The sequence below is a fragment of the Anolis sagrei genome, chromosome 1 (assembly GCF_037176765.1).
Source record: "Anolis sagrei isolate rAnoSag1 chromosome 1, rAnoSag1.mat, whole genome shotgun sequence".
Classification (NCBI taxonomy): Eukaryota; Metazoa; Chordata; class Lepidosauria; order Squamata; family Dactyloidae; genus Anolis; species Anolis sagrei.
The window spans coordinates 336,140,940-336,164,573 of NC_090021.1; the positions used below are offsets into that span (position 1 = coordinate 336,140,940).

General features: G+C 44.0%; 1 protein-coding gene across 1 annotated transcript in view; it reads left to right on the plus strand.

Annotated features, from left to right (window-relative positions):
• AP5M1 (adaptor related protein complex 5 subunit mu 1) overlaps positions 1-15,241 on the plus strand; it is a 32,611-nt gene extending 17,370 nt beyond the window's left edge. Inside the window, exons 4-8 of the mRNA XM_060753661.2 lie at positions 2,981-3,120; positions 6,123-6,208; positions 6,538-6,653; positions 12,543-12,639; positions 15,033-15,241. Coding sequence (XP_060609644.2) covers positions 2,981-3,120; positions 6,123-6,208; positions 6,538-6,653; positions 12,543-12,639; positions 15,033-15,115 — 522 coding nt within the window. The 3' untranslated portion in view covers positions 15,116-15,241. The remainder of the gene's footprint in view (positions 1-2,980; positions 3,121-6,122; positions 6,209-6,537; positions 6,654-12,542; positions 12,640-15,032) is intronic.
• The last annotated feature ends 8,393 nt before the right edge of the window (positions 15,242-23,634 follow it).

Sequence of the window (23,634 nt, forward strand, 5' to 3'; positions counted from 1 at the left end):
CAGTATCTGGCCACTTGGAGTGCCTCTGGTGTTGCCACAAGAAGGTCCTCCATTGTGCATGTGGCAGGGCTCAGGGTGCATTGCAGCAGGTGGTCTGTGGTTTGCTCTTCTCCACTCTCGCATGTCGTGGACTCCACTTTGTAGCCCCATTTCTTAAGGTTGGCTCTGCATCTCGTGGTGCCAAAGCGCCGTCTGTTCAGTGCCTTCCAAGTTGCCTTGTCTTCTGTGTGCCCAGTGGGGAGTCTCTCATCTGGTATCACCCACAGATTGAGGTGCTGGGTTTGGACCTGCCACTTTTGGACTCTCGCTTGCTGAGGTGTCCCAGCGAGTGTCTCTGTAGATCTAAGAAAACTATGTCTTGATTTAAGTCGTTGATGTGCTTGCTGATATCCAAACAAGGGTTGAGCTGGAGATGTCTCTGCCTTGGTCCTTTCACTATTGGCTGCCATTTCCCGGCAGATGTCAGGTGGTGCAATACCGGCTAAGCAGTGTAATTTCTCCAGTGGTGTAGGGCGCAGACACCCCGTGATAATGCAGCATGTCTCATTAAGAGCCACATCTACTGTTTTAATGTGGTGAGATGTGTTCCACACTGGGCATGCATACTCAGCAGGAGAGTAGCATAGCGCAAGGGCAGATGTCTTCACTGTGTCTGGTTGTGATCCCCAGGTTGTGCCAGTCAGCTTTCGTATGATATTGTTTCTAGCGCCCACTTTTTGCTTGATGATCAGGCAGTGCTTCTTGTAGGTAAGAGCACGGTCCAAAGTGACTCCCAGGTATTTCGGTGTGCTGCAATGGGGACGTTGATAGAAAGTATGAACAGGGGATTTTTGTTACACGTTTTTATTTTAATTTAATTTAGAATACTTACATCCGAGTCCCCGGAGGCTCCCAAAGAGGCTTACGAAAGATTCTTAAAATAAAACCACACTGAAAACTCGTAGGGGAGCGTAAATTACATGGCGTCCAGACGGAAGTGGAATTATTCAAGGCGGCGCACGCTTAGCAGGCTCATGGCGGATCAAAGCACAAGGAAATGCCTGACTCTTTGTGTAAAATTATTGTCTGAAAACAAATAGGTAATAGATACAGAATTTGTGCACACAAGCGCTCATCTTTTCCAGGTTTTCTTTTTGTGGACGAAATGCAAAATGGCCACCATACCTGCCCATAAAAGCATTAGTCTTCTCAGAACAATGAAAGGATCCTTCCGCAATTCCGGGATGCGGATAGGCATCTCTTTATGCTCGCAGTGGTCCTCCCGGTCATTATATGCGTTGCGTGTGGTATTGGGCGAGTTTTTGGCCTCCATCCTGGAAATGTTTACAGCACCCTGCTGATCAGGGGTTTAGAGAATCTAGCTTGCAAATGAGTTGTTAATTCCTATTTTCCATCAGAATTAAGCACTCGCTGCCTAATTATCTCTCCGTTTAGCAATCGGAGAGTTGATATCTGACATCTGGAAGCTGCCGTCCCATTTTAATTTATTTCGTTTTGGAATTGGCACTCTTATCACACACCTCCAAAGAAGCCCTGGGGTAGCTTACCACATACCAAAAGGGAGAGAATAAAGACAAACTCATAAACCAACCCTGGATGTCTTGTCGAAGGCTTTCATGGCTGGAATCGCTGGGGTGTTGTAGGTTTTTTGGGCAATAGGGCCATGTTCTAGAACAGTGGTTCTCAACCTTCCTAATGCCGTGACCCCTTAATACAGTTCCTCATGTTGTGGTGACCCCCAACCATAACCCTAACATTATGAATCACCATGTAAATAATGATCTGCAGGATGTATTTTCATTCACTGGAGCAAATTTGGCACAAACACCCAGTATGCCCAAATTTGAATACTGGTGGCATTGGCGGGGAAATTGATTCTGTCATTTGGGAGTTGTAGTTGCTGGGATTTATAGTTAACATGTAAACAAAGAGCATTCTGAACCCCACCAGCAATGGAATTGAACCAAAGTTGGCACAGAGAACTCCCATGGTCAACAGAAAATACTGGAAGGGTTTGGTGGGCATTGACCTTGAGTTTGGGAGTTGTAGTTCGCCTACATTCAGAGAGCACTGTGGACTCAAACAATGATGGATCTGGACATAACTTGGCACAGATACTCAATATGCCCAAATGTGAACACTGATGGGGTTTGGGGAAAATCAACTTTGACATTTGGGAGTGGTAGATACTGGGATTTATAGTTCACCTCCAATCAAGGAGCGTTCTGAACCCCACCAATGATAGAATTGGGTCAAACGTCCCACACAGAACCCCCATGACCAACAGAAAATACTCAAGGCCACCCAGTCCAACTCCCTTCACCAGGGCAAGAAAACATAATCAAAGCCCTCCTGACAAAGAGCCTTCCAGCCATAGATATAGATAGATATGATTCACACACCCACAGATATAGTATTATAGATTTGAAAGGGCCCCCTGAAGAAGGACAATGATATCTTGCATGTTCGAGGGTGGGCAAACCAGACACTCTCCACATCAACACCAACAAAGAAACAGCAAGAAATATTTTGACATTTGGGAGTGGTAGATACTGGGATTTATAGTTCACCTACAATCAAGGAGCGTTCTGAACCCCACCAATGATAGAATTGGGCCAAACTTCCCACACAGAACCCCCATGACCAACAGAAAATACTGTGTTTTCTGATGGTCTTTGGCGACCCCTCTGACACCCCTTCACGACCCCCTCAGGGGTCCCGACCCCCAGGTTGAGAAACACTGGAAGCATACTGTCCTGACGTTTCGCCTGCACCTATGGCAGGCATCCTCAGAGGTTGGGACCTCACAACCTTTGAGGATGCTTGCCATAGATGCAGGTGAAACGTCAGGAGAGAATGCTTCTAGAACATGGCCATATAGCCCAAAAAACCTACAACAACCCAGTAACCTTGGATTAAAAACACACAAAGATGATCTTAAAACAGTAATATGAGAAAACAAAATCCACTTCCTCCCTAGGTTCCTGTTCCTCCCATTCTGGGATTTTACCAGCTGAAAGAAAAAGAGTCGCAATGGAAGTTCACCATTCACCTGAAACTGCACGAGAGCGTGAAAAATGCTTTTGAATTCTGCGAAGCCCGGGTTCCCTTTTTCAACAGGTGAGAATAACACTATCCTCCACTTCTCCCTGTGAGTAGGCTTTCAAGGATCACCACATCAAGGGTGTTATGTATAACTTTCCCCCACTGGAAAAGAATATCCCACTTTTGACACCAATTTGTCATGAATAATTTTTCAATAACTTTAAAGCATAAGTTCTTTTTATTGCAATTTATTTATTTATTTATTTACAGTATTTATATTCCGCCCTTCTCACCCCACAGAGGACTCAGGATGGATTACAATGAACATATACATGGCAAACATTCAATGCCATAGATACCCAACGTACGTAGACAGACACACAGAGGCTATTTAACATTCCAGCTTTTTCATGAGGGTATTCTGGCCACAAGGAGAGCTGTCCCTTCACCGTCCATTTGTGACACTGATGTAGTACTTCCTCATTCTTTGCATGCTTGCTGGAGATTTTTATGGCGTCGTAAATTAGCCTCCCCGCATAAGCGGTACCTAAATTTTCTACCTGACAGATGCAACTGTCTTTCAGGCTGCAAAGGTCGACAGCAGGCTACACAAATTGGTCGGAAGCTCACTCTGACCCTGGCTGGCTTCAAACTCATGATCTTTTGGTCAGTAGTGATCTTAATGCAGCTGACTCCCAGCCAACTGCACCACAGTCCTGGTGCTGTGCTTTCCCATAGCATATCTGACACTCTCCCAATCCACCATCTCGCTCCTTCCCAGTGGGTGGAACAGACTCCTCAGGTCTGCCACACTTTGAGCATTATTAGACTGAGTCTTTTATAGGAATATTCTGCTGCTGTAGTCCCAAAGGTGTAAATTAATGATAGACGTCTTCCATCCTGGTTCCATCTCAGTTTCCTGGCTAGATGTTGACTCTTCTTGATTAGTGTTAGCCTTGTGTTGACTTCCTTTTTAACATAAGGAATGTTGCAGACATTTCTCTTAACTTGAAAGAACCATTGTCACAGTTCTTATCAGAGTTTACCTTTTCAGCTGTCACAAGCAACTTTTAATTACAGTCTAGAAAGCAGGTAATTAGTCATTGCAGGTCTTAATATTATACTGGTGTTTCCTAAATTATTAACTCCATCCAAACATCCTTCCATTCATTCCCACACATCATATTAAATTCACATTTATCAAATCTGCACATTGAATTTCTTATTACAAGGGTGTTTCCCTAGGTGCAGATGGGTATAGAGGAAAGCTGTTGCAGATAATCTGGAAGATCTCCCTTTGCAAAACACAGCCCTCAATAGCAGAGGCTAACAGAGAAAAGAAAGCTAAGAAAATGAATTTTAATTGGGAGAAATGTATACTACTACAGTTAGGCAAAAAGATTAAACGCAGAGCTATAGGATGGACAACATCTGGCTTGAAAGGAGTCCATGTTAAAGGAGTGTCAGTAGACCACAAGCTGAACATGAATGAAAGAGAGCAAATGCAATTCTAGGCGGCATCAATAGTACAGAGGACCTTTGTTATATATCTACTGGGGGTTGGTTTTCCAATTCCTCGTGGATATAACATTCATGAATGACTATTAGGAGCAGCTCAGAACTTCATGTCTTCCATGGCAACTATTGGGCTGTCCCAACTGGTATCTGGCCCTACTCGCAGTGCTGGGCACACATTAGACTTGGTTTTCTGCCAGGGATGGGAGGAAGGAGGCAGTGTGGAGTAACTGACCTCCATTCTGTTGCCATGAACCAACCATCACCTGATCAGGTTTAGGCTTACTGCACCCCCTAACCTCTGCAGGGGTGGAGGACCCATTAAGATGGTCTGTCTCAGGAGGTTTATGGATCCGGATGGATTCCTGACGGCTCTTGGCAGTTGTGCTGTATGTGATTTTGCACAGAAAAAAGTGCATTTTCTGCCAATGAAACAGCTTTTTCAGCACAAAAAAAACCTTCTGCACACAAAAATATTTTTGTGTGAAAAAATTACTGCTTCTAGAAAACACTGTTTGGTGTTTAAAGCAGCCACCTGTAAATTTTGTGTAGATATAATTCTCATATTGTGAAGATTCCTCTTGTCAAAGGCTGGGTCTGCACTGCTGTATCATGCAGTTTGAAACTGCGTGATATGGTTAGTGTAGACCAGGCATGGGCAAAGTTGGGCCCTCGAAGTGTTTTGGACTTCAACTTCCACAACTAACAGCTGGTTTATTTATTTATTTATCGTGTCAGCAGCAACCAGACATTTGTATTACATTTTTAACAAAAACAAACAAACAAACATACAGAACACAAAGTTTGAAAGCTTGGTAGTTGATTAAATGTCCTTTGACCAGTGCCTCTGGTGATGCTGCTAGATGGTTCCCCCTTGTGCATGTGGCAGGGCTCAGGTTGTATCACAGCAGATTGTCTGTAGTTGGCACTTCTCCACACTCGCATGTCGTGGATTCCACTTTGTAGCCCCATTTCTGAAGGTTGGCTCTGCATCTCGTGGTGCCAGAGGGCAGTCTGTTCAGCTCCTTCCAAGTCGCCCAGTCTTCTGTGTGCCCAGGGGGGAGTCTCTCATTTGGTATCAGCCATTGATTGAGGTTCTGGTTTTGAGCCTGCCACTTTTGGACTCTCTCTTGCTGGGGTGTTCCAGTGAGTGTCTCTGTAGATCTTAGAAAACTATGTCTAGATTTAAGTTGTTGTCGTGCTGGCTGATACCCAAACAGGGGATGAGCTGGAGATGTCTCTGCCTTGGTCCTTTCACTATTGGTTGCTACTTCCCAGCGGATGTCAGGTGGTGCAATACTGGCTAGGCAGTGTAATTTCTCCAGTGGTGTAGGGCGCAGACACCCCGTGATAATGCGGCATGTCTCATTAAGAGCCACATCCACTGTTTTAGTGTGGTGAGATGTGTTCCACAATGGGCATGCATACTCAGCAGCAGAGTAGCACAGCGCAAGGGCAGATGAACAGCCAGTTAAAGTCCAAAACACCCAGAGGGCCCAAATTTGCCCATGCCTGGGCTACCCTGACTTTCTTATGATGCTTTGTCCTTCTCTTGGTGATAGGGGTCCCATCATACACTTGGAATACAAAGTCAGCTACGGCCAACTGGAGGTGTCGAAAGAGAAAAGCCTTCTGGTTTGGATCATCGGTAAGCCAAGTCTCCTTTCCTTTATCCTTTCTAGGCCAACGTAGGACAGATAGCAGAGCTTCCCTGGGAAGACCCAGTTGCCTTTCTTTGGCTGAGAGGACTATTTATTTACTTATTTCACCCATTTGTACACCACTAAACATTTCTATGAAACAATATCTCATAGGGTTTTTTGAGGGCTAAGAATGTGTGACTTGGGCCAAGGTCATCTGATAGATTTCCATGGCCAAGTGGACAATGCAACCCTGGTCTTCAAAGTTGCAGTCCGGTTCTCAAGCCACAATACCACAATCATATTGACCTGAAATCTTTCTTTGTCTCTCCCAAAGGGCAAAAGTTTCCCAAATCATTGGAAGTTTCCCTCACTGGGACTATTGCTTTTGGTCCAGCGAGCCAGGAGCAGCCTGTTGATCCTGTGTGTGCAGGAGGCACTGCCTATGTCAAAGTAAGTTACAGTCTCCAAATGAAGCTGGATGAGATGAATCTTAGCTGTCTAGCTGTGGCAGGCCCTGAGAAGTGGGTTGATCCCTGTGCATGAATGTTTTTTTATTGTATTGCCTGCAGGGATCTATGGGCCCTTCTACACAGGCCCTAAAACACGGAAGAAACTGGGATAAAAGGGGGTGTTGGGGTTCAGCCTGAGTTTGAACTTGAACCTGATTCTCTGTTTGTTCCTCCTGATGCTAATGAAAGTATATTTACTGATGCTAGTGGAAATGTACCTCTTGATGCCAATGCTCCTGAAATTAGTGAGGAAGAAACTGCTGTAGGTTTGGAAAATGCCAATGTTCCTGAAATTAGTGAGGAAGGAACTTCTGTAGATTTGGAAAATGAAAGTACCCCAGTGTTCATGAGAATGTTGCAGAGGGAGACCTTGAACTTTCCCTCCCTTCTGCACCTGTTAACTGTAATGACAACAGAAGGGGCCAAATTTGGGAAGACAGAAGTAAATCACTCAGTTTGCGTCGATCCTCCCGAATTCAAGAATTAAAAACATTGGCTTCAAAACAGAAGGGCGGTTCACGGAACCAATTCTTGAGTTTTAATTGCAATACGCCGAGCTGATTGTCTCAGTTCAGGCATCGTTTCAGAATTGATGAAGACCTTGGCAGTTCTCCCGGTTCCCTGGCCATAGTTTGGGAAGATTTCTAGGATATCAAGTACGGTTAGTGGATTGCTAACAGATTCCAGTATTTCCCAGTGAGGCTTTTGGTTTTGCTTTGTCTATTTAAATTCATGTTTGCTGATTTTGCTGTGGCTTTTGACTTGCATTTTTCCTTTATTTTGTAACCATTTTTCTTCAATAAAAAAGGATTGTTTTTCACAGCCAAGTGTGGTGGATAGTTATCTTAGGGCCTCGTTCCCTGCTCTGGATTGCAACAGGAGCCTAACAGCTAACAGTTGAAAAACACATGTTAAAAAGGTGCACTTAAAACCCAATTTCAGCCAAGAAATGTGCATATTCACATGATGATTTCAGATTAATATCTCTGAAGTCAAGTGAAACACATGACTTTGTGTTGTTGTGGGTTTTTCGGGCTATATGGCCATGTTCTAGAAGCATTCCATACATGGCCATGCAGCCCGAAAAACCTACAACGACCCAGTGATTCCGGCCATGAAATCCTTCGACAATACATGACTTTGTTCCTATATGCTGGTGTGGACTGCTCCAGTGCATGTGCGTGTTTTATAATCCTGAAACAGCTGATGAGGGCTGTAAACAAATTTATTTATTATTATTGGGTTGTTGTAGGGTTTTTTTGGGCTATATGGCCATGGTCTAGAGGAGTGGTTCTCAACCTTCCTAATGCCGTGACCCCTTAATACAGTTCCTCAAGTTGTGTTGACCCCCAACCATAAAAGTATTTCCATTGCTACTTCATAACTGTAATTTTGCTACTGTTATGTATCGTCATATAAAATATCTGCTATGCAGGATGTATTTTCATTCACTGGACCAAATTTGGCACAAATACCCGATATGCCCAAATTTGAATACTGGTGAGGCAGTGGGGCGGGGGGAATGATTTTGAGAGTTGTAGTTGCTGGGTTTTATAGTTCACCCTAAATCAAAGAGCATTCTGCACTCCACCAATGATGGAATAGAACCAAACATGACACACAGAACTCCTATGATCAAGAGAAAATACTGGAAGGGTTTGGTGGGCACTGACCTTGAGTTTTGGAGTTGTAGTTCACCTACATCCTGAGAGCACTGTGGACTCAAACAATGATGTATCTGGACCAAACTTGGCACAAATACTCAATATGCCCAGATGTGAACACTAGTAGAGTTTGGGGAAAATAGACCTTGACATTTTTGAGTTGTAGTTGCTGGGATGTATAGTTCACCTACAATCAAAGAATATTCTGAACCTCACCAACAATAGAATTGGGCCAGACTTCCCACACAGAACTCCCATGACCAACAGAAAATACTGTGCTTTCTGATGGTCTTTGGCGACCCCTCTGACACCCCCTCGCGACCCCCCTTGGGGTCCCGACCCCCAGGTTGAGAACCACTGGTCTAAAGGCATTCTCTCCTGATATTTCACCTGCATCTATGGCAAGCATCCTCAGAGGCAAGACATGGACACAAATGGGGCCACAGACACACAGGTAGCTAAATGGAAGCCCAATTGGAAAGCAATTACAATGAGAACATTCCTTTGTTCTGAAGTTTATGAAATTAAACAGAGCTTGAATTTACAGTAGGGTGAGAAGAGATAATACATTTAGATATCCGAATCAGCACTTATGAGGTCCAACGCATCTCCGAGAGTAATTTAAAAAAAATTAAAGTAAACTTCTGTCAGGTGCCCCCTGTCCATCTTATGGATTTTTAAAATTTGCTGCAAAGGAATTTACTGGGAATTACAGGTGTGCCGTCACGCCTGGGGGCTATTATTCTTAATGAAAGAGGGATGGACGTGGCATCTTTCCCCAGGGGATTGCTTCTTGCCCTCCTATAGGAAACTGGAACTCCCAAAAGCCCAAAATGCTGTAAATAACTCAAAATAATTTTTATTGATCGCAAAGAGTTATTTCTTTAAAGCAATGAGCTGGAAACTTCAGAGGGGTGAAGGAAAATATATGTTACAGTCTCAGTTAGTCCCGAATCCAAGGTGTTTGAAGCTCAGAAGCCTTTCCAAGTTTCCTCTTTCCTCAATGGCTGTGAATGCCGGAGCAAACCACAACCCCAGTTCAGATGGCCTATGTTTGAAGACTCAGGATCTTCCTTTGGTGCCAAAAGAACCGGTTTGAAGGCGCTTGAGACTTCCAACCTCGTTCAGGTTGGTCTGAACATGAAGCGCAAGTCTCAAGGGTAAAAAACCACAGAACTGCTGCTGAGAGGTAATTTAAATCAGGGTCTTTTAGGATCAAATCTCTTACTCACGTCCATCTGGTAGAAACTCTGATGGCAGAATGAAAAGAAAGGAAGCACTCCCCTCCTGCAGGAAGAGGTGGAGCCAAACAGTACTGATTGACAGCTATAAGTAACCAATCCATACAACTATACATAAGCAAGGCAAAGGGGCAGGATTGAGCATGATACAACAGTTTAAATCTTGCAACTAACAGTTTTACACATGTTGTTGTTGTTCATTCGTTCAGTCGTCTCCGACTCTTCGTGACCTCATGGACCAGTCCACGCCAGAGCTCCCTGTCGGCCGTCACCACCCCCAGCTCCTTCAAGGTCAGTCCAGTCACTTCAAGGATGCCATCCATCCATCTTGTCCTTGGTCGGCCCCTCTTCCTTTTGCCTTCCACTTTCCCCAGCATCATTGTCTTCTCTAGGCTTTGCTGTCTTCTCATGATGTGGCCAAAGTACTTCAACTTTGTCTCTAGTCTCCTTCCCTCCAGTGAGCAGTCGGGCTTTATTTCCTGGAGGATGGACTGGTTGGATCTTCTCGAAGTCCAAGGCACTCTCAGGACTTTCCTCCAACACCACAGCTCAAAAGCATCGATCTTCCTTCGCTCAGCCTTCCCTAAGGTCCAGCTCTCACATCCGTAGGTTACTACAGGGAATACCATGGCTTGGTATGTTTTACACATAGGTGGCATCATTTGCGCCGTCACAACTGGCCTGTGTTTAGACTTGCTGTTAGGTCTCGTGGGTTTTTGCCCCACTTATTTGTCCTGCATTTTGACGCTGTCTGGAAGCGCCCTGAGAGCTGCTGTTGTCCTTAAAAGTGGAAGTGGCTTTTCCAAAGTCTCGCTTTCATCAAGCTCTAAGAAGTAACCATAAGAGACAAAAAAAATGGAGAGCCTCCACTAGAAATGCCTCAGTGGTCAGTCCATGGCTGCTTTATTATAGAGAAAGACCAGCATGGTTTTGTCAGTATATATTTATTTAGAGTATTTAGTCTACAAAAGCTCTTAGAGCAGCTTACAAATTGTCAATTTAACAGTTCCCTGCCCTGAGGCTTACCATCTAAATAACACAAGATGCTCAAGGAAAAGGGTCTGGATGTGGAGGAAGGGATTAAGTCCAGCAACTACATCCAGTTCTTTTCCTCCGAGACCAAGGCAGTGGATATTGAGAAGGCAGGAAGACCTTTCTCCTCCTTCTGGCTTTCTGTAGCTGTGTCTGTTTCTTCTTCTCTTCTCTCCAAGGCTAGGGCAGTGGCAGTTGAGATGGAGGAAGCTGTTTCCATCTGCTTCTGCGCTTGGTCACAATGGAGCTCTATCTTCCTCTTCTTCCCTTCCTCAAAGACCAGAGGAGTTCCATCCTGGGCCCAGTCCTGTTCAACATCTTTATTAATGACTTAGATGAAGGGCTAGAAGGCAGGATCATCAAGTCTGCAGATGACACCAAATTGGTGACAACACCAATACTCCAGAGGATAGGAGCAGAATTCAAAACGATCTTGACAGATTAAAGAGATGGGCCAAAACTAACAAAATGAAGTTCAACAGGGACAAATGCAAGATACTCCACTTAGACAGAAAAAACAAAATGCACAGATACAGAACGGGGGATGCCTGGCTCGAGAGCAGTACGTGTGAAAAAGATCTTGGAGTCCTTGTGGACAACAAGTTAAACATGAGCCAACAATGTGATGTGGCGGCAAAAAAGCCAATGGGATTTTGGCCTGCATCAATAGGAGCATAGTGTCTAGATCTAGGGAAGTCATGCTACCCATGCTCTATTCTGCCTTGGTTAGACCACACCTGGAATATTGTGTCCAATTATGGGCACCACAATTCAAGAGAGATATTGACAAGCTGGAATGTGTCCAGAGGAGGGCGACTAAAATGATCAAGGGTCTGGAGAACAAGCCCTATGAGGAGCGGCTTAAGGAGCTGGGCATGTTTAGCCTGAAGAAGAGAAGGCTGAGAGGAGATATGATAGCCATGTCTAAATATGTGAGAGGAAGCCACAGGGAGGAGGGAGCAAGCTTGTTTTCTACTTCCCTGGAGACTAGGACACGAAACAATGGCTTCAAACTACAAGAGAGGAGATTCCATCTGAACATGACTGTGAGAGCCGTTCAGCAGTGGAACTCTATGCCCCGGAGTGTGGTGGAGGCTCCTTCTTTGGAAGCTTTTAAACAGAGGCTGGATGGCCATCTGTCAGGGGTGATTTGAATGCAATATTCCTGCTTCTTGGCAGAAAGGGGTTGGACTGGATGGCCCATGAGGTCTCTTCCAACTCTTTGATTCTATGATTCTATGATTCTATGACAATTGGGATGGAAGAAGGGCTGTTCATCTGCTTCTGGGCCTAGATATGATGGAGCTGTATTCTCTCTCTTCTCTCTTCTCTCTCTTCAAGGCCAGCGGCAGTGACAGTTGGGATGGAGAGAGGACTTTCATCTGCTCCTTCTTCCAGGCAATTGTGGAGCTGTGCCTGCTTTTCTTCTACCCCTTTATGGCCCTAAGTAACGGCAAAAGTGACAGTGGAATCACATTATGGACTTAGCAAATTCCTAGAGATTCTTCCATAGCAATTTTCTAAATCCTACAGCCACAACTCTCTGCCAGGCAATCAAATGCTAATCAAGGTGGTCAGTTGAAACATTCACACCTAGCTCCAGCAGGCAAGAGTTCTTTGTCCCACCCTGGTCATTGCACAGATATATAAACCCTTTTTCCTAGTTCCAACAGACCTCACTACCTCTGAGGATGCTTGCCATAGATGCAGGCGAAACGTCAGGAGAGAATGCCTCTAGAACATGGCCATATAGCCCGAAAAAAACTACAACAACCCACACATAAATTTCCAATTTTTAAGAATGCTTAAGTGGAAAGTGAATGCTAACAGTGTTGAGAGTTCACCTCTCTTTCTCTCTTTCTCTTTCATTTTCTTCTTCTTTGGCATCTTCAGCTGTATTTTAGGATCCTGGATTTCACGCTGACTGGATGTTACACAGACCAGCATTCCATCCAGGTCTTTTCCTCAGGAAAGCCAAAGATCATCACAGGTAAGTGGATAGTGTCATTCTTGAATGTACAATGTAAACAACTTTTATTTCGGAAACAGAAATATATACAGGTGAACTTAATAGAAATATCTAGCAATATGCATTCCTAAATAAAATATTTTAAGTGACATTTTATTATGCATATTTCTGATTGAAACACTTGTTGTTTCCCACTCTATAGAGCAGGCATGGGCAAACTTGGGCCCTCCAGGTGTTTTGGACTTCAACTCCCACAATTCCTAATCGGCTGTTAGGAATTGTGGGAGTTGAAGTCCAAAACACCTGGAGGGCCCAAATTTGCCCATGCCTGCAATACAATGAGGGACTAAAGGACTCTTGTCATTTGTCTCCTAATCTGTATCTGTCTGGAGGTCCCTTCAATCATCCTCATTGCCCTGGTGTACATCTCATAGCAATGGTAACATTTCAACCAGTAGTTCCCAACTTTTTTTTGACCAGGGACCACTTGATTGGGGACCACTTGTCCAGAGACCACTTTGACCAGGGACTACTTTGACTAGGGACCACTTTGACCACGAACCACTTAACCAGGGATCACTTGACTAGGGGACCACTTTGACCACGGACCACTTTGACCAGGAACCATTTTGACCAGGGATCACTTTGACCACGGACTACTTGACCATGGACCACTTTGACCAGGGACCACTTTGACCAGGGATCACTTTGACCACAGACTACTTGACCAGGGACCACTTTGACTAGGGACCACTTGATCAGGGATCACTTGACCAGGGACTACTTTGACCAGGGACCACTTGATAAGGGATCACTTGACCAGGGACTACTTTGACCAGGAACCACTTTGACCAGGGATCACTTGACTAGGGGACCACTTTGACCACAGACCACTTTGACCAGGAACCATTTTGACCAGGGATCACTTTGACCATGGACTACTTGACCACAGACCACTTTGACCAGGGACCACTTTGACCAGGGATCACTTTGACTATGGACTGCTTGACCAGGGATCACTTTGACCACGGACTACTTGATCAGGGACCACTTTGACCAGGGACCACTTTGACCAGGGATCACTTGACCAGGGACCACTTTGACCAGGGACTACTTGACCAGGGACCACTCCAACATTAGTACCAAAAGAGTTACGAATTTGATAATTGCATTGGAAAGACCACATCAGCTCTATTTTCTGATACAGAACATAAGCCACAGTCAACGACAGGGAAGGAGTGGAAGGTGGTGTGAAAGGAACAGAAATAAAATAAACTATAAGAGAGGAGATTCCATCTGAACATGAGGAGGAGCTTCCTGATGGTGAGAGCCATTCAGCAGTGGAACTCTCTGCCTTGAGTGTGGTGGAGGCTCCTTCTTTGCAAGCTTTTAAATAGGGGGTGGATGGCCATCTGTCAGGGGTGATTTGAATGCAATATTCCTGCTTCTTGGCAGAATGGGGTTGGACTGGATGGCCCATGAGGTCTCTTCCAACTCTTTGATTCTATGAAATTACATAAATTAAATCAATAATGAAGAAGAAGGCTTGCAGACCAGATTTTCATCCTCACGGACCACTGGTTGTCCGCAGCCCACAGATTAAGTCGGCCCATGGGACTTGAGTTTGGCACATCTGCTCCATGGGATGTAGATTAGCTGACAAATGGCCAAGGACTAAAGGGTCAGAAGTACCTGCTTCAAATGACATACTACATGTCACAAGTTGGGCACCCAGGAGAACAAAAGCTGATGAAAAAGGTCTTCATACATGGGCCGGTCTTCGGCACAGCTGGTTAATCACCAGCAGCAATAGATCATATCATTTGGAGTTCGAAGCCCAGGTCAGGGTGAGCACCCAACTTTCAGCCCAGCTCACTGTCCACCTAAGCAGTTCAAAAACAGCTGTGAGAAGAGAAATGAGGCACCGCTTTAGCGGGGAGGTATTTTATGGCACCATAAATAAGAAATACCAGAAAATGCCAGCGATCAAAGGAAGGAGGAAGTCTGTGATCAAGGGCTCTTCATCATAGAGGATGGAGCAACAGCACCCCCCTGTGGCTGGAATTGAGCAAATCCTCCAAGACACCGAAGTTGGGGAAAATGCCAACATATACCTCTATCTGTGGTCTGTCCTATCTATTTAATGGCATTGAATGTTTGCAGTGTATGTGTTCTGTAATCCACCCTGAGTCCCCTTCGGGGTGAGAAGGGCGGAATATAAATGCTGTAGATAAATATTAAAATAAATTCATACAAATACAGATTATTACAATTGACAAAGGACCTTCAGTCCTTAAATCTAAAGAAACAGGGTGTGGAACCATGTTTGTTTTGTGGACTGAGATACATGTATTCGACTCCTTTGTACCTTTCATGTCAACTCATTCTCTCTTTTCCTTCTTTTAACCTTTCAGCCCGAGAAGTGCTTTCCTCGGATTACTACATCTGGAATTCCAAAGCTCCTGCACCAGTTGTGTACAGAACCTTACTTTTCTAATTTTCCTTTGTTTTTGTACAAGGAAGGGGGAAAAATAATTTCCTGAAATATTTTAACTAATGCATTTGCAATCAGAAGCAGAAACAACTTAGTCAATAAAAAAAATGTTTCCATTGTTCTTTGAAATGTCTGTTTTCTGTACCATTTTGTATAAGACTTGACTTGTGTAAGCATTGGATAACCAAAACTAGCTGGAGCAGATTGTATAAGTGTACCTCCCTTAATTGTTTGGTTAAGGAGACTTGCCACACAAAAGGAGTTGTTAACTTGTAGAAAATACACACAAATGTATATGGATCTTTTTTTTCTACCGTTGTTACAACTTTTCTTCAAGTTTTCCTTTCTGTAACTGCTCAACTTTTTATGTTATGCTCCTGCCTTTATCCAGAACCACAACGCTTCATTGTGCCAAACTGGCAAGCCAATTCATAGAATCATAGAGTTGGAAGAGACCTCGTGAGCCATCCAGTACAACCCCCCTGCCAAGAAGCAGGAAAATAGGGTGGGGGTTGTGAGGGGATGTCAGAGGGGTCACCAAAGACCACCAGGAAACACAATATTTTCTGTTGGTCATGGGGGTAATGTGTGGGAGGTTTGGCGCAATTCTATGTGTGAGAAAGTATGTGTGAGAAAGATCTTGGAGTCCTCGTGGACAACAAGTTAAACATGAGCCAACAATGTGATGTGGCGGCAAAAAAAAAGCCAATGGGATTTTGGCCTGCATCAATAGGAGCATAGTGTCCAGATCTAGGGAAGTAATGCTCCCCATGCTCTATTCTGCCTTGGTTAGACCACACCTGGAATATTGTGTCCAATTCTGGGCACCACAATTCAAGAGAGATATTGTGTCCAATTCTGGGTACGGCAATTGAAGAGAGATATTGACAAGCTGGAATATGTCCAGAGGAGGGCGACTAAAATGATCAAGGGTCTGGAGAGCAAGCCCTACGAGGAGCAGCTTCAGGAGCTGGGTATGTTTAGCCTGAAGAAGAGGAGGCTGAGAGGAGACATGATAGCCATGGATAAATATGTGAGAGGAAGTCACACGGAGGAGGGAGTGTGGTGAATCTTACCTGGTAGACCGGAAAGGGAGCCTGGATAACAGTAAGCTAGTTTTCTGCTTACTTGGAGACTAGGACGCGGAACAATGGCTTCAAACTACAAGAAAGGAGATTCCATCTGAACATGAGGAAGAACTTCCTGACTGTGAGAGCTGTTTAGCAGTGGAACTCTCTGCCTTGGAGTGTGGTGGAAGCTCCTTCTCTAGAAACTTTTAAACAGAGGCTGGACGGCCTTCTGTCAGGGGTGATTTGAATGCAGTATTCCTGCTTCTTGGCAGGGGGTTGGACTGGATGGCCCATGAGGTTTCTTCCAACTCTATAATTCTATGATTCTATCATTGCTCTTTGGTTGTAGATGAATGATAAATCCAGCAAGTACAACTCCCAAAGGTCAAGGTCTGTTTTCCCCAAACTCCACCAGTGTTCACATATTCTGGGCATATTTAGTATTCGTGCCAAGTTTGGTCCAGATCCATCATTGTTTGAGTCCACGGTGCTCTCTGGATGTAGGTGAACTACAACTCCAAAACTCAAAGTCAATGCCCACCAAACCTTTCCAGTATTTTCTGTTGGTCATGGGAGTTCTGTGTGCCAAGTTTGGTTCAATTCAATCGTTGGTGGAGTTCAGAATGCTTTTTGATTGTATGTGAACTATAAATCCCAGCAACTACAACTCCCAAATGACAAAATCAACCCACCCACCCCTCCCCCCCCCCCCCCCCCCCCAACCTCACCAGTGCTCAAATTTGGGCGTCTTGGGTATTTGTGCCAAATTTGGTCCAGTGAATGACAATACATAGAATCATAGAATCAAAGAGTTGGAAGAGACCTCATGGGCCATCTAGTCCACCCCCCTGCCAAGAAACAGGAATATTGCATTCAAATCACCCCTGACAGATGGCCATCCAGCCCCTGTTTAAAAGCTTCCAAAGAAGGAGCCTCCACCACACTCCGGGGCAGAGAGTTCCACTGCTGAACGGCTCTCACAGTCAGGAAGTTCTTCCTCATGTTCAGATGGAATCTCCTCTCTTGTAGTTTGAAGCCATTGTTCCACATCTTAGTCTCCAAGGAAGCAGAAAGCTTGCTCCCTACTCCCTGTGGCTTCCTCTCACATATTTATACATGGCTATCATGTCTCCTCTCAGCCTTCTCTTCTTCAGTCTAAACATGCCCAGCTCCTTAAGCCGCTCCTCATAGGGCTTGTTCTCCAGACCTTTGATCCTGCACATCTGATGTTTACATTACGATTCATTACAGTTATGAAGTAGCAACAAAAATAATGTTATGGTTGAGGGGTCACCACAACATAAGGAACTGTATTAAGGGGTTGCGGCATTAGGAAAGTTGAGAACCACTGGCCTAAGGGATATTAAAAATCAAAGGCTACATAATGCCTGCAAAAGTTGCTGACCTGTCCAAACACAAGCCTGCAAACAAAAGAAAGAGGCTGTTCCAAATGTTAAGGAACAATGGAACCAGAGAAGTCACGCAATCATTCTATTTGGGTTTGTGTGTTTCTTTCATCTGTGTATCTGTCGGCCCGCAGGGAATGGGCTTGTAGCCATTTCACAAAAAGAAGAGCAAATGTAGGAGAGGTGGGTGGCAAAAACATTAGGCCCCTGAAGGGCGACACAAAAGGAAAGACGAGCGGCGCCTTCCATAATCAGGCGCACAAGCGTACGTTTTTGTTCCACTGTATGCTGTGTGCCGCATTAGATCAATGCTTGGGTATGGCATGGAACCTTGAAAAGTAAAATTAAGTGTGATTTGAAAAAGAGAGCAGGTGGAGATAGTAATCTAATAGCTGGTTGAACCACACAAAGAATACCTTGATTAGCGCGGACCATGCCGTTCAGCCAAACTGCTTGGCACAACTTCTAAAAAGACGGCCAGGGTGTGCTGAAATTAAAAACTCCTGCTTCCTGAAGATACTATCTGGGAGATACCACATAGGCAGAAGTTAGTTGCTTGTTTGAAAGAGGCGTGTGAAGGAGAGGTGGGCAGTGGGGAAAAGTTTGTGTTTGTGCATTTAGTTGTCTCCGTAATTGCAGGGTTGACTTTTGCAGATTTGATTACATTATGTGTGATAGGATGAATCATGGAATCATAGAGTTGGATGAGACCTCATGGGCCATCCAGTCCAACCCATTCTCCAAGAAGCAGGAAAATCGCATTCAAAGCACCCTTGGCAGATGGCCATCCAGCCTCCGCTTAAAAGCCTCCAAAGAAGGAGGCTCCACTACACTTCAAGGCAGAGAGTTCCACTGCTAAACAGCTCTTATAGTTAGGAAGTTCTTCCTTATGTTCAGATGGAATCTCCGTTCTTGTACTTTGAAGCCATTGTTCCGTGTCGTACTCTCCAGGGCAGGAGAAAACAAGCTTGCTCGCTCCTCCCAATGACTTCCCCTCACCTCTTGATCTATGGCGTTCATCATGTCTCCTCTCAGCCTTCTCTTTTTCACAGTAAACATGCCCAGCTCTTTAAGCTGCTCCTCATAGGGCTTGTTCTCCAGACCCTTGATCATTTTGTTCGCCCTCCTCTGGACACATTCCAGCTTGTCAACATCTCCCTTCAATTGTGGTGTTCAGAATTGGACACAGTATTCCATATGTGGTCTGACCGAAGCAGAATAGAGGGGTAGCATGACTTCCCTGGATCTAGACTCCTATTGATGAAGGCCACGTTGACTTTCTTTGCCACTGCATCACATTGTTGGCTCATGTTTAACTTGTTGTCCATGAGGACTCCAAGATCTCTCTAGGCATCCTAAAATCTCGCTAGGCATCCTAAAGTCCTCCAGTGCAACTTTATGATTGCCTTTTGCCATAACAGAGCCCAACTGGAAGAGAGATCTGATGGAAGTTGATCATAGAATTGTGCTGGAGGATCTAGAACATCCTAATGCACATAAACACATATCCTGGCTTACTCCATGATTCATTAATCCCCGAGGAAATCATTGATATTGACAAGCTGGGATGATAATGGCAAGGCAGGGCATGAGAGATAGAATGGCCAAAGGTCTGGAAACCATGAATCTCTATGAGGAATGACTTAGGGAGCAGGGAATGTTTAGCTTGGAGAAGATAAAGATGAAGAGGGGATATGACAGCCATGTTTAAGTGCTCAAAAGGATGCCATGTTAAAAAAAATGGGAACTTTATAACAAAGACTCAAGAAGAATTAAATTAAAAATACAAATGTATCTCATGGTTCCAATACAGATAAATCAGGGAATATTACGATTTAGATAAGAAAAAATATTTTATGGAAAAGGAGATGGTATGGGACAAAATAATGAACTCCCAAAATAAAACCATCACCAAAATATGTAAAAAACTATTGGAGTGGGCACAGGAAAAAGAAATAATCAAAGATTGCATGGTGAAATGGGCCTTGAATGTTGGATACACTATTAGTGGGAACTAATATGGAACTCCAAACTTTTATTTCGTATCAAAAGTATTGCATAAATTAGTATAAAACTGATAAAAATAGAAGGTGTGCAGGCAGCTAAATATCTTTTGACCATGAGGCAGGTGTTAAACATTCTAACACCAAACTAAAATATACTTACTCATTTGAGTTACAAGAGAATTGGTACAAGATGCAGTATCTAACACCAGAAAAGCTGGCGAAATATTGCAAAAAGTCAGATGCCAAATGTTGGAAATGCAAAAATGATAAAGGCACCTTCCTCCACATGTGGTGGAACTGCACCAAAGTAAGAAAATGCTGGGAAATAATCCAGGAAGGTATTCAGAAAATACTACAGGAAGAAATAAATTTAAACCTAGAACACTTTTTGCTAGGAATCACATAAAAAACTGGGAAAAAAATAAAGACACTGTCTTTACCTATCTGATAACGGGGGCAAGAATAGAATCATAGAATCATAAAATCATAGAATCAAAGAGTTGGAAGAGACCTCATGGGCCATCCAGTCCAACCCCATTCTGCCAAGAAGCAGGAATATTGCATTCAAATCACCCCTGACAGATGGCCATCCAGCCATTGTTTAAAAGCTTCCAAAGAAGGAGCCTCCACCACACTCCGGGGCAGAGAGTTCCACTGCTGAACGGCTCTCACAGTCAGGAAGTTCTTCCTCATGTTCAGATGGAATCTCCTTTCTTGTAGTTTGAAGCCATTGTTCCCTTGCGTCCTAATCTCCACGGAAGCAAAAAACAAGCTTGCTCCCTCCTCCCTGTGACTTCCTCTCACGTATTTATACATGGCTATCATATCTCCTCTCATCCTTCTCTTGTTCAGGCTAAACATGCCCGGCTCCTTAAGCCCTATGTGGAGCAGCTTAAGGAGCCCAAGTCCCCATTGGAGAGATGGTGGCAGGGTATAAATAAAGTTTATTATTATTTATTATTAAAGCGCTGAGCTGCTGAGCTTGTTGACTGAAAGGAGAGCGGCGTGAGCTTCCGCTGTCAGCCCCAGCTTCTGCCAACCTAGCAGTTCGAAAACATGCAAATCTGAGTAGATGAATAGGTACCGCTCCAGCAGGAAGGTAACGGCACTCCATGAAGTCATGCCAGTAGCCACATGACCTTGGAGATGTCTACGGACAACGCTGGCTCTTCGGTTTAGAAATGGAGATGAGCACCACCCCCCAGAATCAGACATGACTAGACTGTTGGGGTTCAGCCTGAGTTTGAACTTGAACCTGATTCTCTGTTTGTTCCTCCTGATGCTAATGAAAATATATTTACTGATGCTAATGAAAATGTACCTCTTGATGCCAATGCTCCTGAAATTAGTGAGGAAGAAACTTCTGTAGATTTGGAAAATGCCAATGTTCCTGAAATTAGTGAGGAAGGAACTTCTGTAGATTTGGAAAATGAAAGTACCAGTGTTCATGAGAATGTTTCAGAGGGAAGCCATGACCTTTCACTCCCTTCTGCACCTGGTAACTTTAATGACAACAGAAGGGGCCAGATTTGGCAAGACAGAAGTAAATCACTCAGCTTGCAAAGGTCTTCCTGATTAAAAGAAATACAAACAACGGCTTCAAAGCAGAGGGGCGATTCACGGAACCAATTCTTCGGCTTTAAGTGCCTTCCGCCGGGCTGACTTTCTCAGTTCAGGCATCGCTTCAGATTGATGAAGACCTTGGCAGTTTCCCGGTTTCCCTGGCCATGGTCTTGAAAGATTTCTAGGATATCAAGTACGGTTAGTGGATTGCTAACAGGTTCCAGTATTTTACAGTGTGGCTTTTAGGCCTGGGTAACAACGGAAAAAATTGTTTCTAAAATTGATTCGTTTTTTTGGGGTTTTTTGCGTTTTGATATTTAAAAGAATTACAACATTTTTCTCTAAAAAAGTTTGATATTTACGAAATTTCGTAAATGTAAAAATATTGCAAAACATTAACGAAACGATTTCCGAAACAATAACGAATCGATTCGTTAATGGCGGACGCAACCGCACAATACGCTAAAAAACCTCCAAATGGGACAGGGGGAACTTCTGAAGCTTCCCTCTCCCTCTGTTGTTGACTGTTGATGTGATATTATAATTTTTTTTCACTAATTAAACAAAAAAACTTGCCCCAGACATGCGGAAATAATAACGAAACGACCTCAAAATGATAATGAAACGAATACAATAACGAAATCCGAAGCATTTACAAAACAAAGTTAAAAATCCGTTTCGTTTTTAGGTTGCGCCAGAATGGTTTGTTATCGTTTCGTAATCAAGAAAATTAACGAATTTTTAACGAATTACGAATTAACGAAACGAAACCACCCAGCCCTAGTGGCTTTGGGTTTTGCTTTGTCCATTTAAATTCATGTTTGCTGATTTTGCTGTGGCTTTTGACTTGCATTTTTCCTTTACTTTGTAACCATTTTTCTTCAATTAAAAATGATTGTTTTCACAGTCAAGTGTGGTGGACAGTTATCTTAGGGCCTCGTTCCCTGCTCTGGATTGCAACATAGACTTAATGTCAGGGAAAAACCTTTACCTTTACTAATTGATATGTGTGTATATATGCAGTGGCATTTAATAGTTGCCAATCTGTACGCCGCCCTGAGTCACCTTCAGGCTGAAAAGGGCAGAATAAAAATGCGGCAAATAAATAAATAAGGATATGGACAAGCTGGAATGTGTCCAGAGAAGGACAACCAGGTTGACCAGATGCCTGCAACCCTTCTGAGGGCAGAGACGCCCCTCTTGGCCTCCTCTGGGGATCTGCCAGCCAACGCGAGGTCCCTTTTGATGCCGTCTCCAAACCCATCCTTTTCCCCAAGATAATTTCTTTCACAAAACCACAAAAAAAAAGGAAAGAAAAAGAAAGGACGGGAGGGGGAAGCAAAGACAAAAAGTCTGTTTCCCGTTTGGTAGGTGACCTGTTTAATGTTTTCTCTGTGTCTGGGAACGCCTTAGTGTAATTACCGACCTTTGAACCCTGCAACTAATCCGGAGCTATTTTGTATTCCTGACTCATCTCGAAGGCCGGACCTTTCTTTTCTTCCGCGTCCGCTGCCACAATTAAAGAAGAAACAGCTGCATTTCAAAGGGATTCCAATTCCAGAGGCTTAGTCGTGATTGACACGTTCTTATTCTAAGCTATAAGAAACTCTTAGAGTCCTTTCTTGGGTTAAAACTTCAATCATTTTCGCGAAAATTATCTCAATATGGATTTTATTCATTTTCTTTGATAGCCATTCTTTGGCTTTTTTATTTTTTGCATATATATATATATATATATATATATATATCGGGAGATGCTTTGCATTGGCAGCAAGTATGAACTATGCCAGCATCCATCCCACTTTCATGAGCATCAGGCATCTCCGAGAGACAGAAAGGAGCAAATTCTAGTGTCAAGGAAAAAAAGAAAGGATGATTAGGAAATCGGACACCTGCCATATCGCCCGGCGTGTCGCCGGAGAGCCGAAAAGATGAAGGAAAAGGGGGGCATTCTTGACGCCGGACCCCAACGGAGAAGGCTGAGCGTGAACCTCATGGTCAAATCCGGAAATCAGAATGCCCATATATTTTACCAATTAAGGCCAAAGGGAAGGCAAAGCGTGGCCTGTGGACCACACACGGACACGGCACCACCCTTTTGTGACCCCAAAACCACAGTATATTGAGAAAAGGATGGAAAATTAATGCACTTTTGGGACAAATCTGGACCCTAAACAGTTTTTTTTTCTGAAGCCAGCTTGCTATGGGATCAGACATGGGTCTATTTTTTCTGTAATTCTATCCAGAATAAGTCTCTCCAGGTATTTCATAGAATCAAAGAGTTGGAAGAGACCTCATGGGCCATCCAGTCCAACCCCCTGCCAAGAAGCTGGAATATTGCATTCAAATCAGCCCTGACAAATGGCCATCCAGCCTCTGCTTAAAAGCTTCCAAAGAAAGAGCCTCCACCACACTCCGGGGCAGAGAGTTCCACTGCTGAACGGTTCTCACAGTCAGGAAGTTCTTCCTAATGTTCA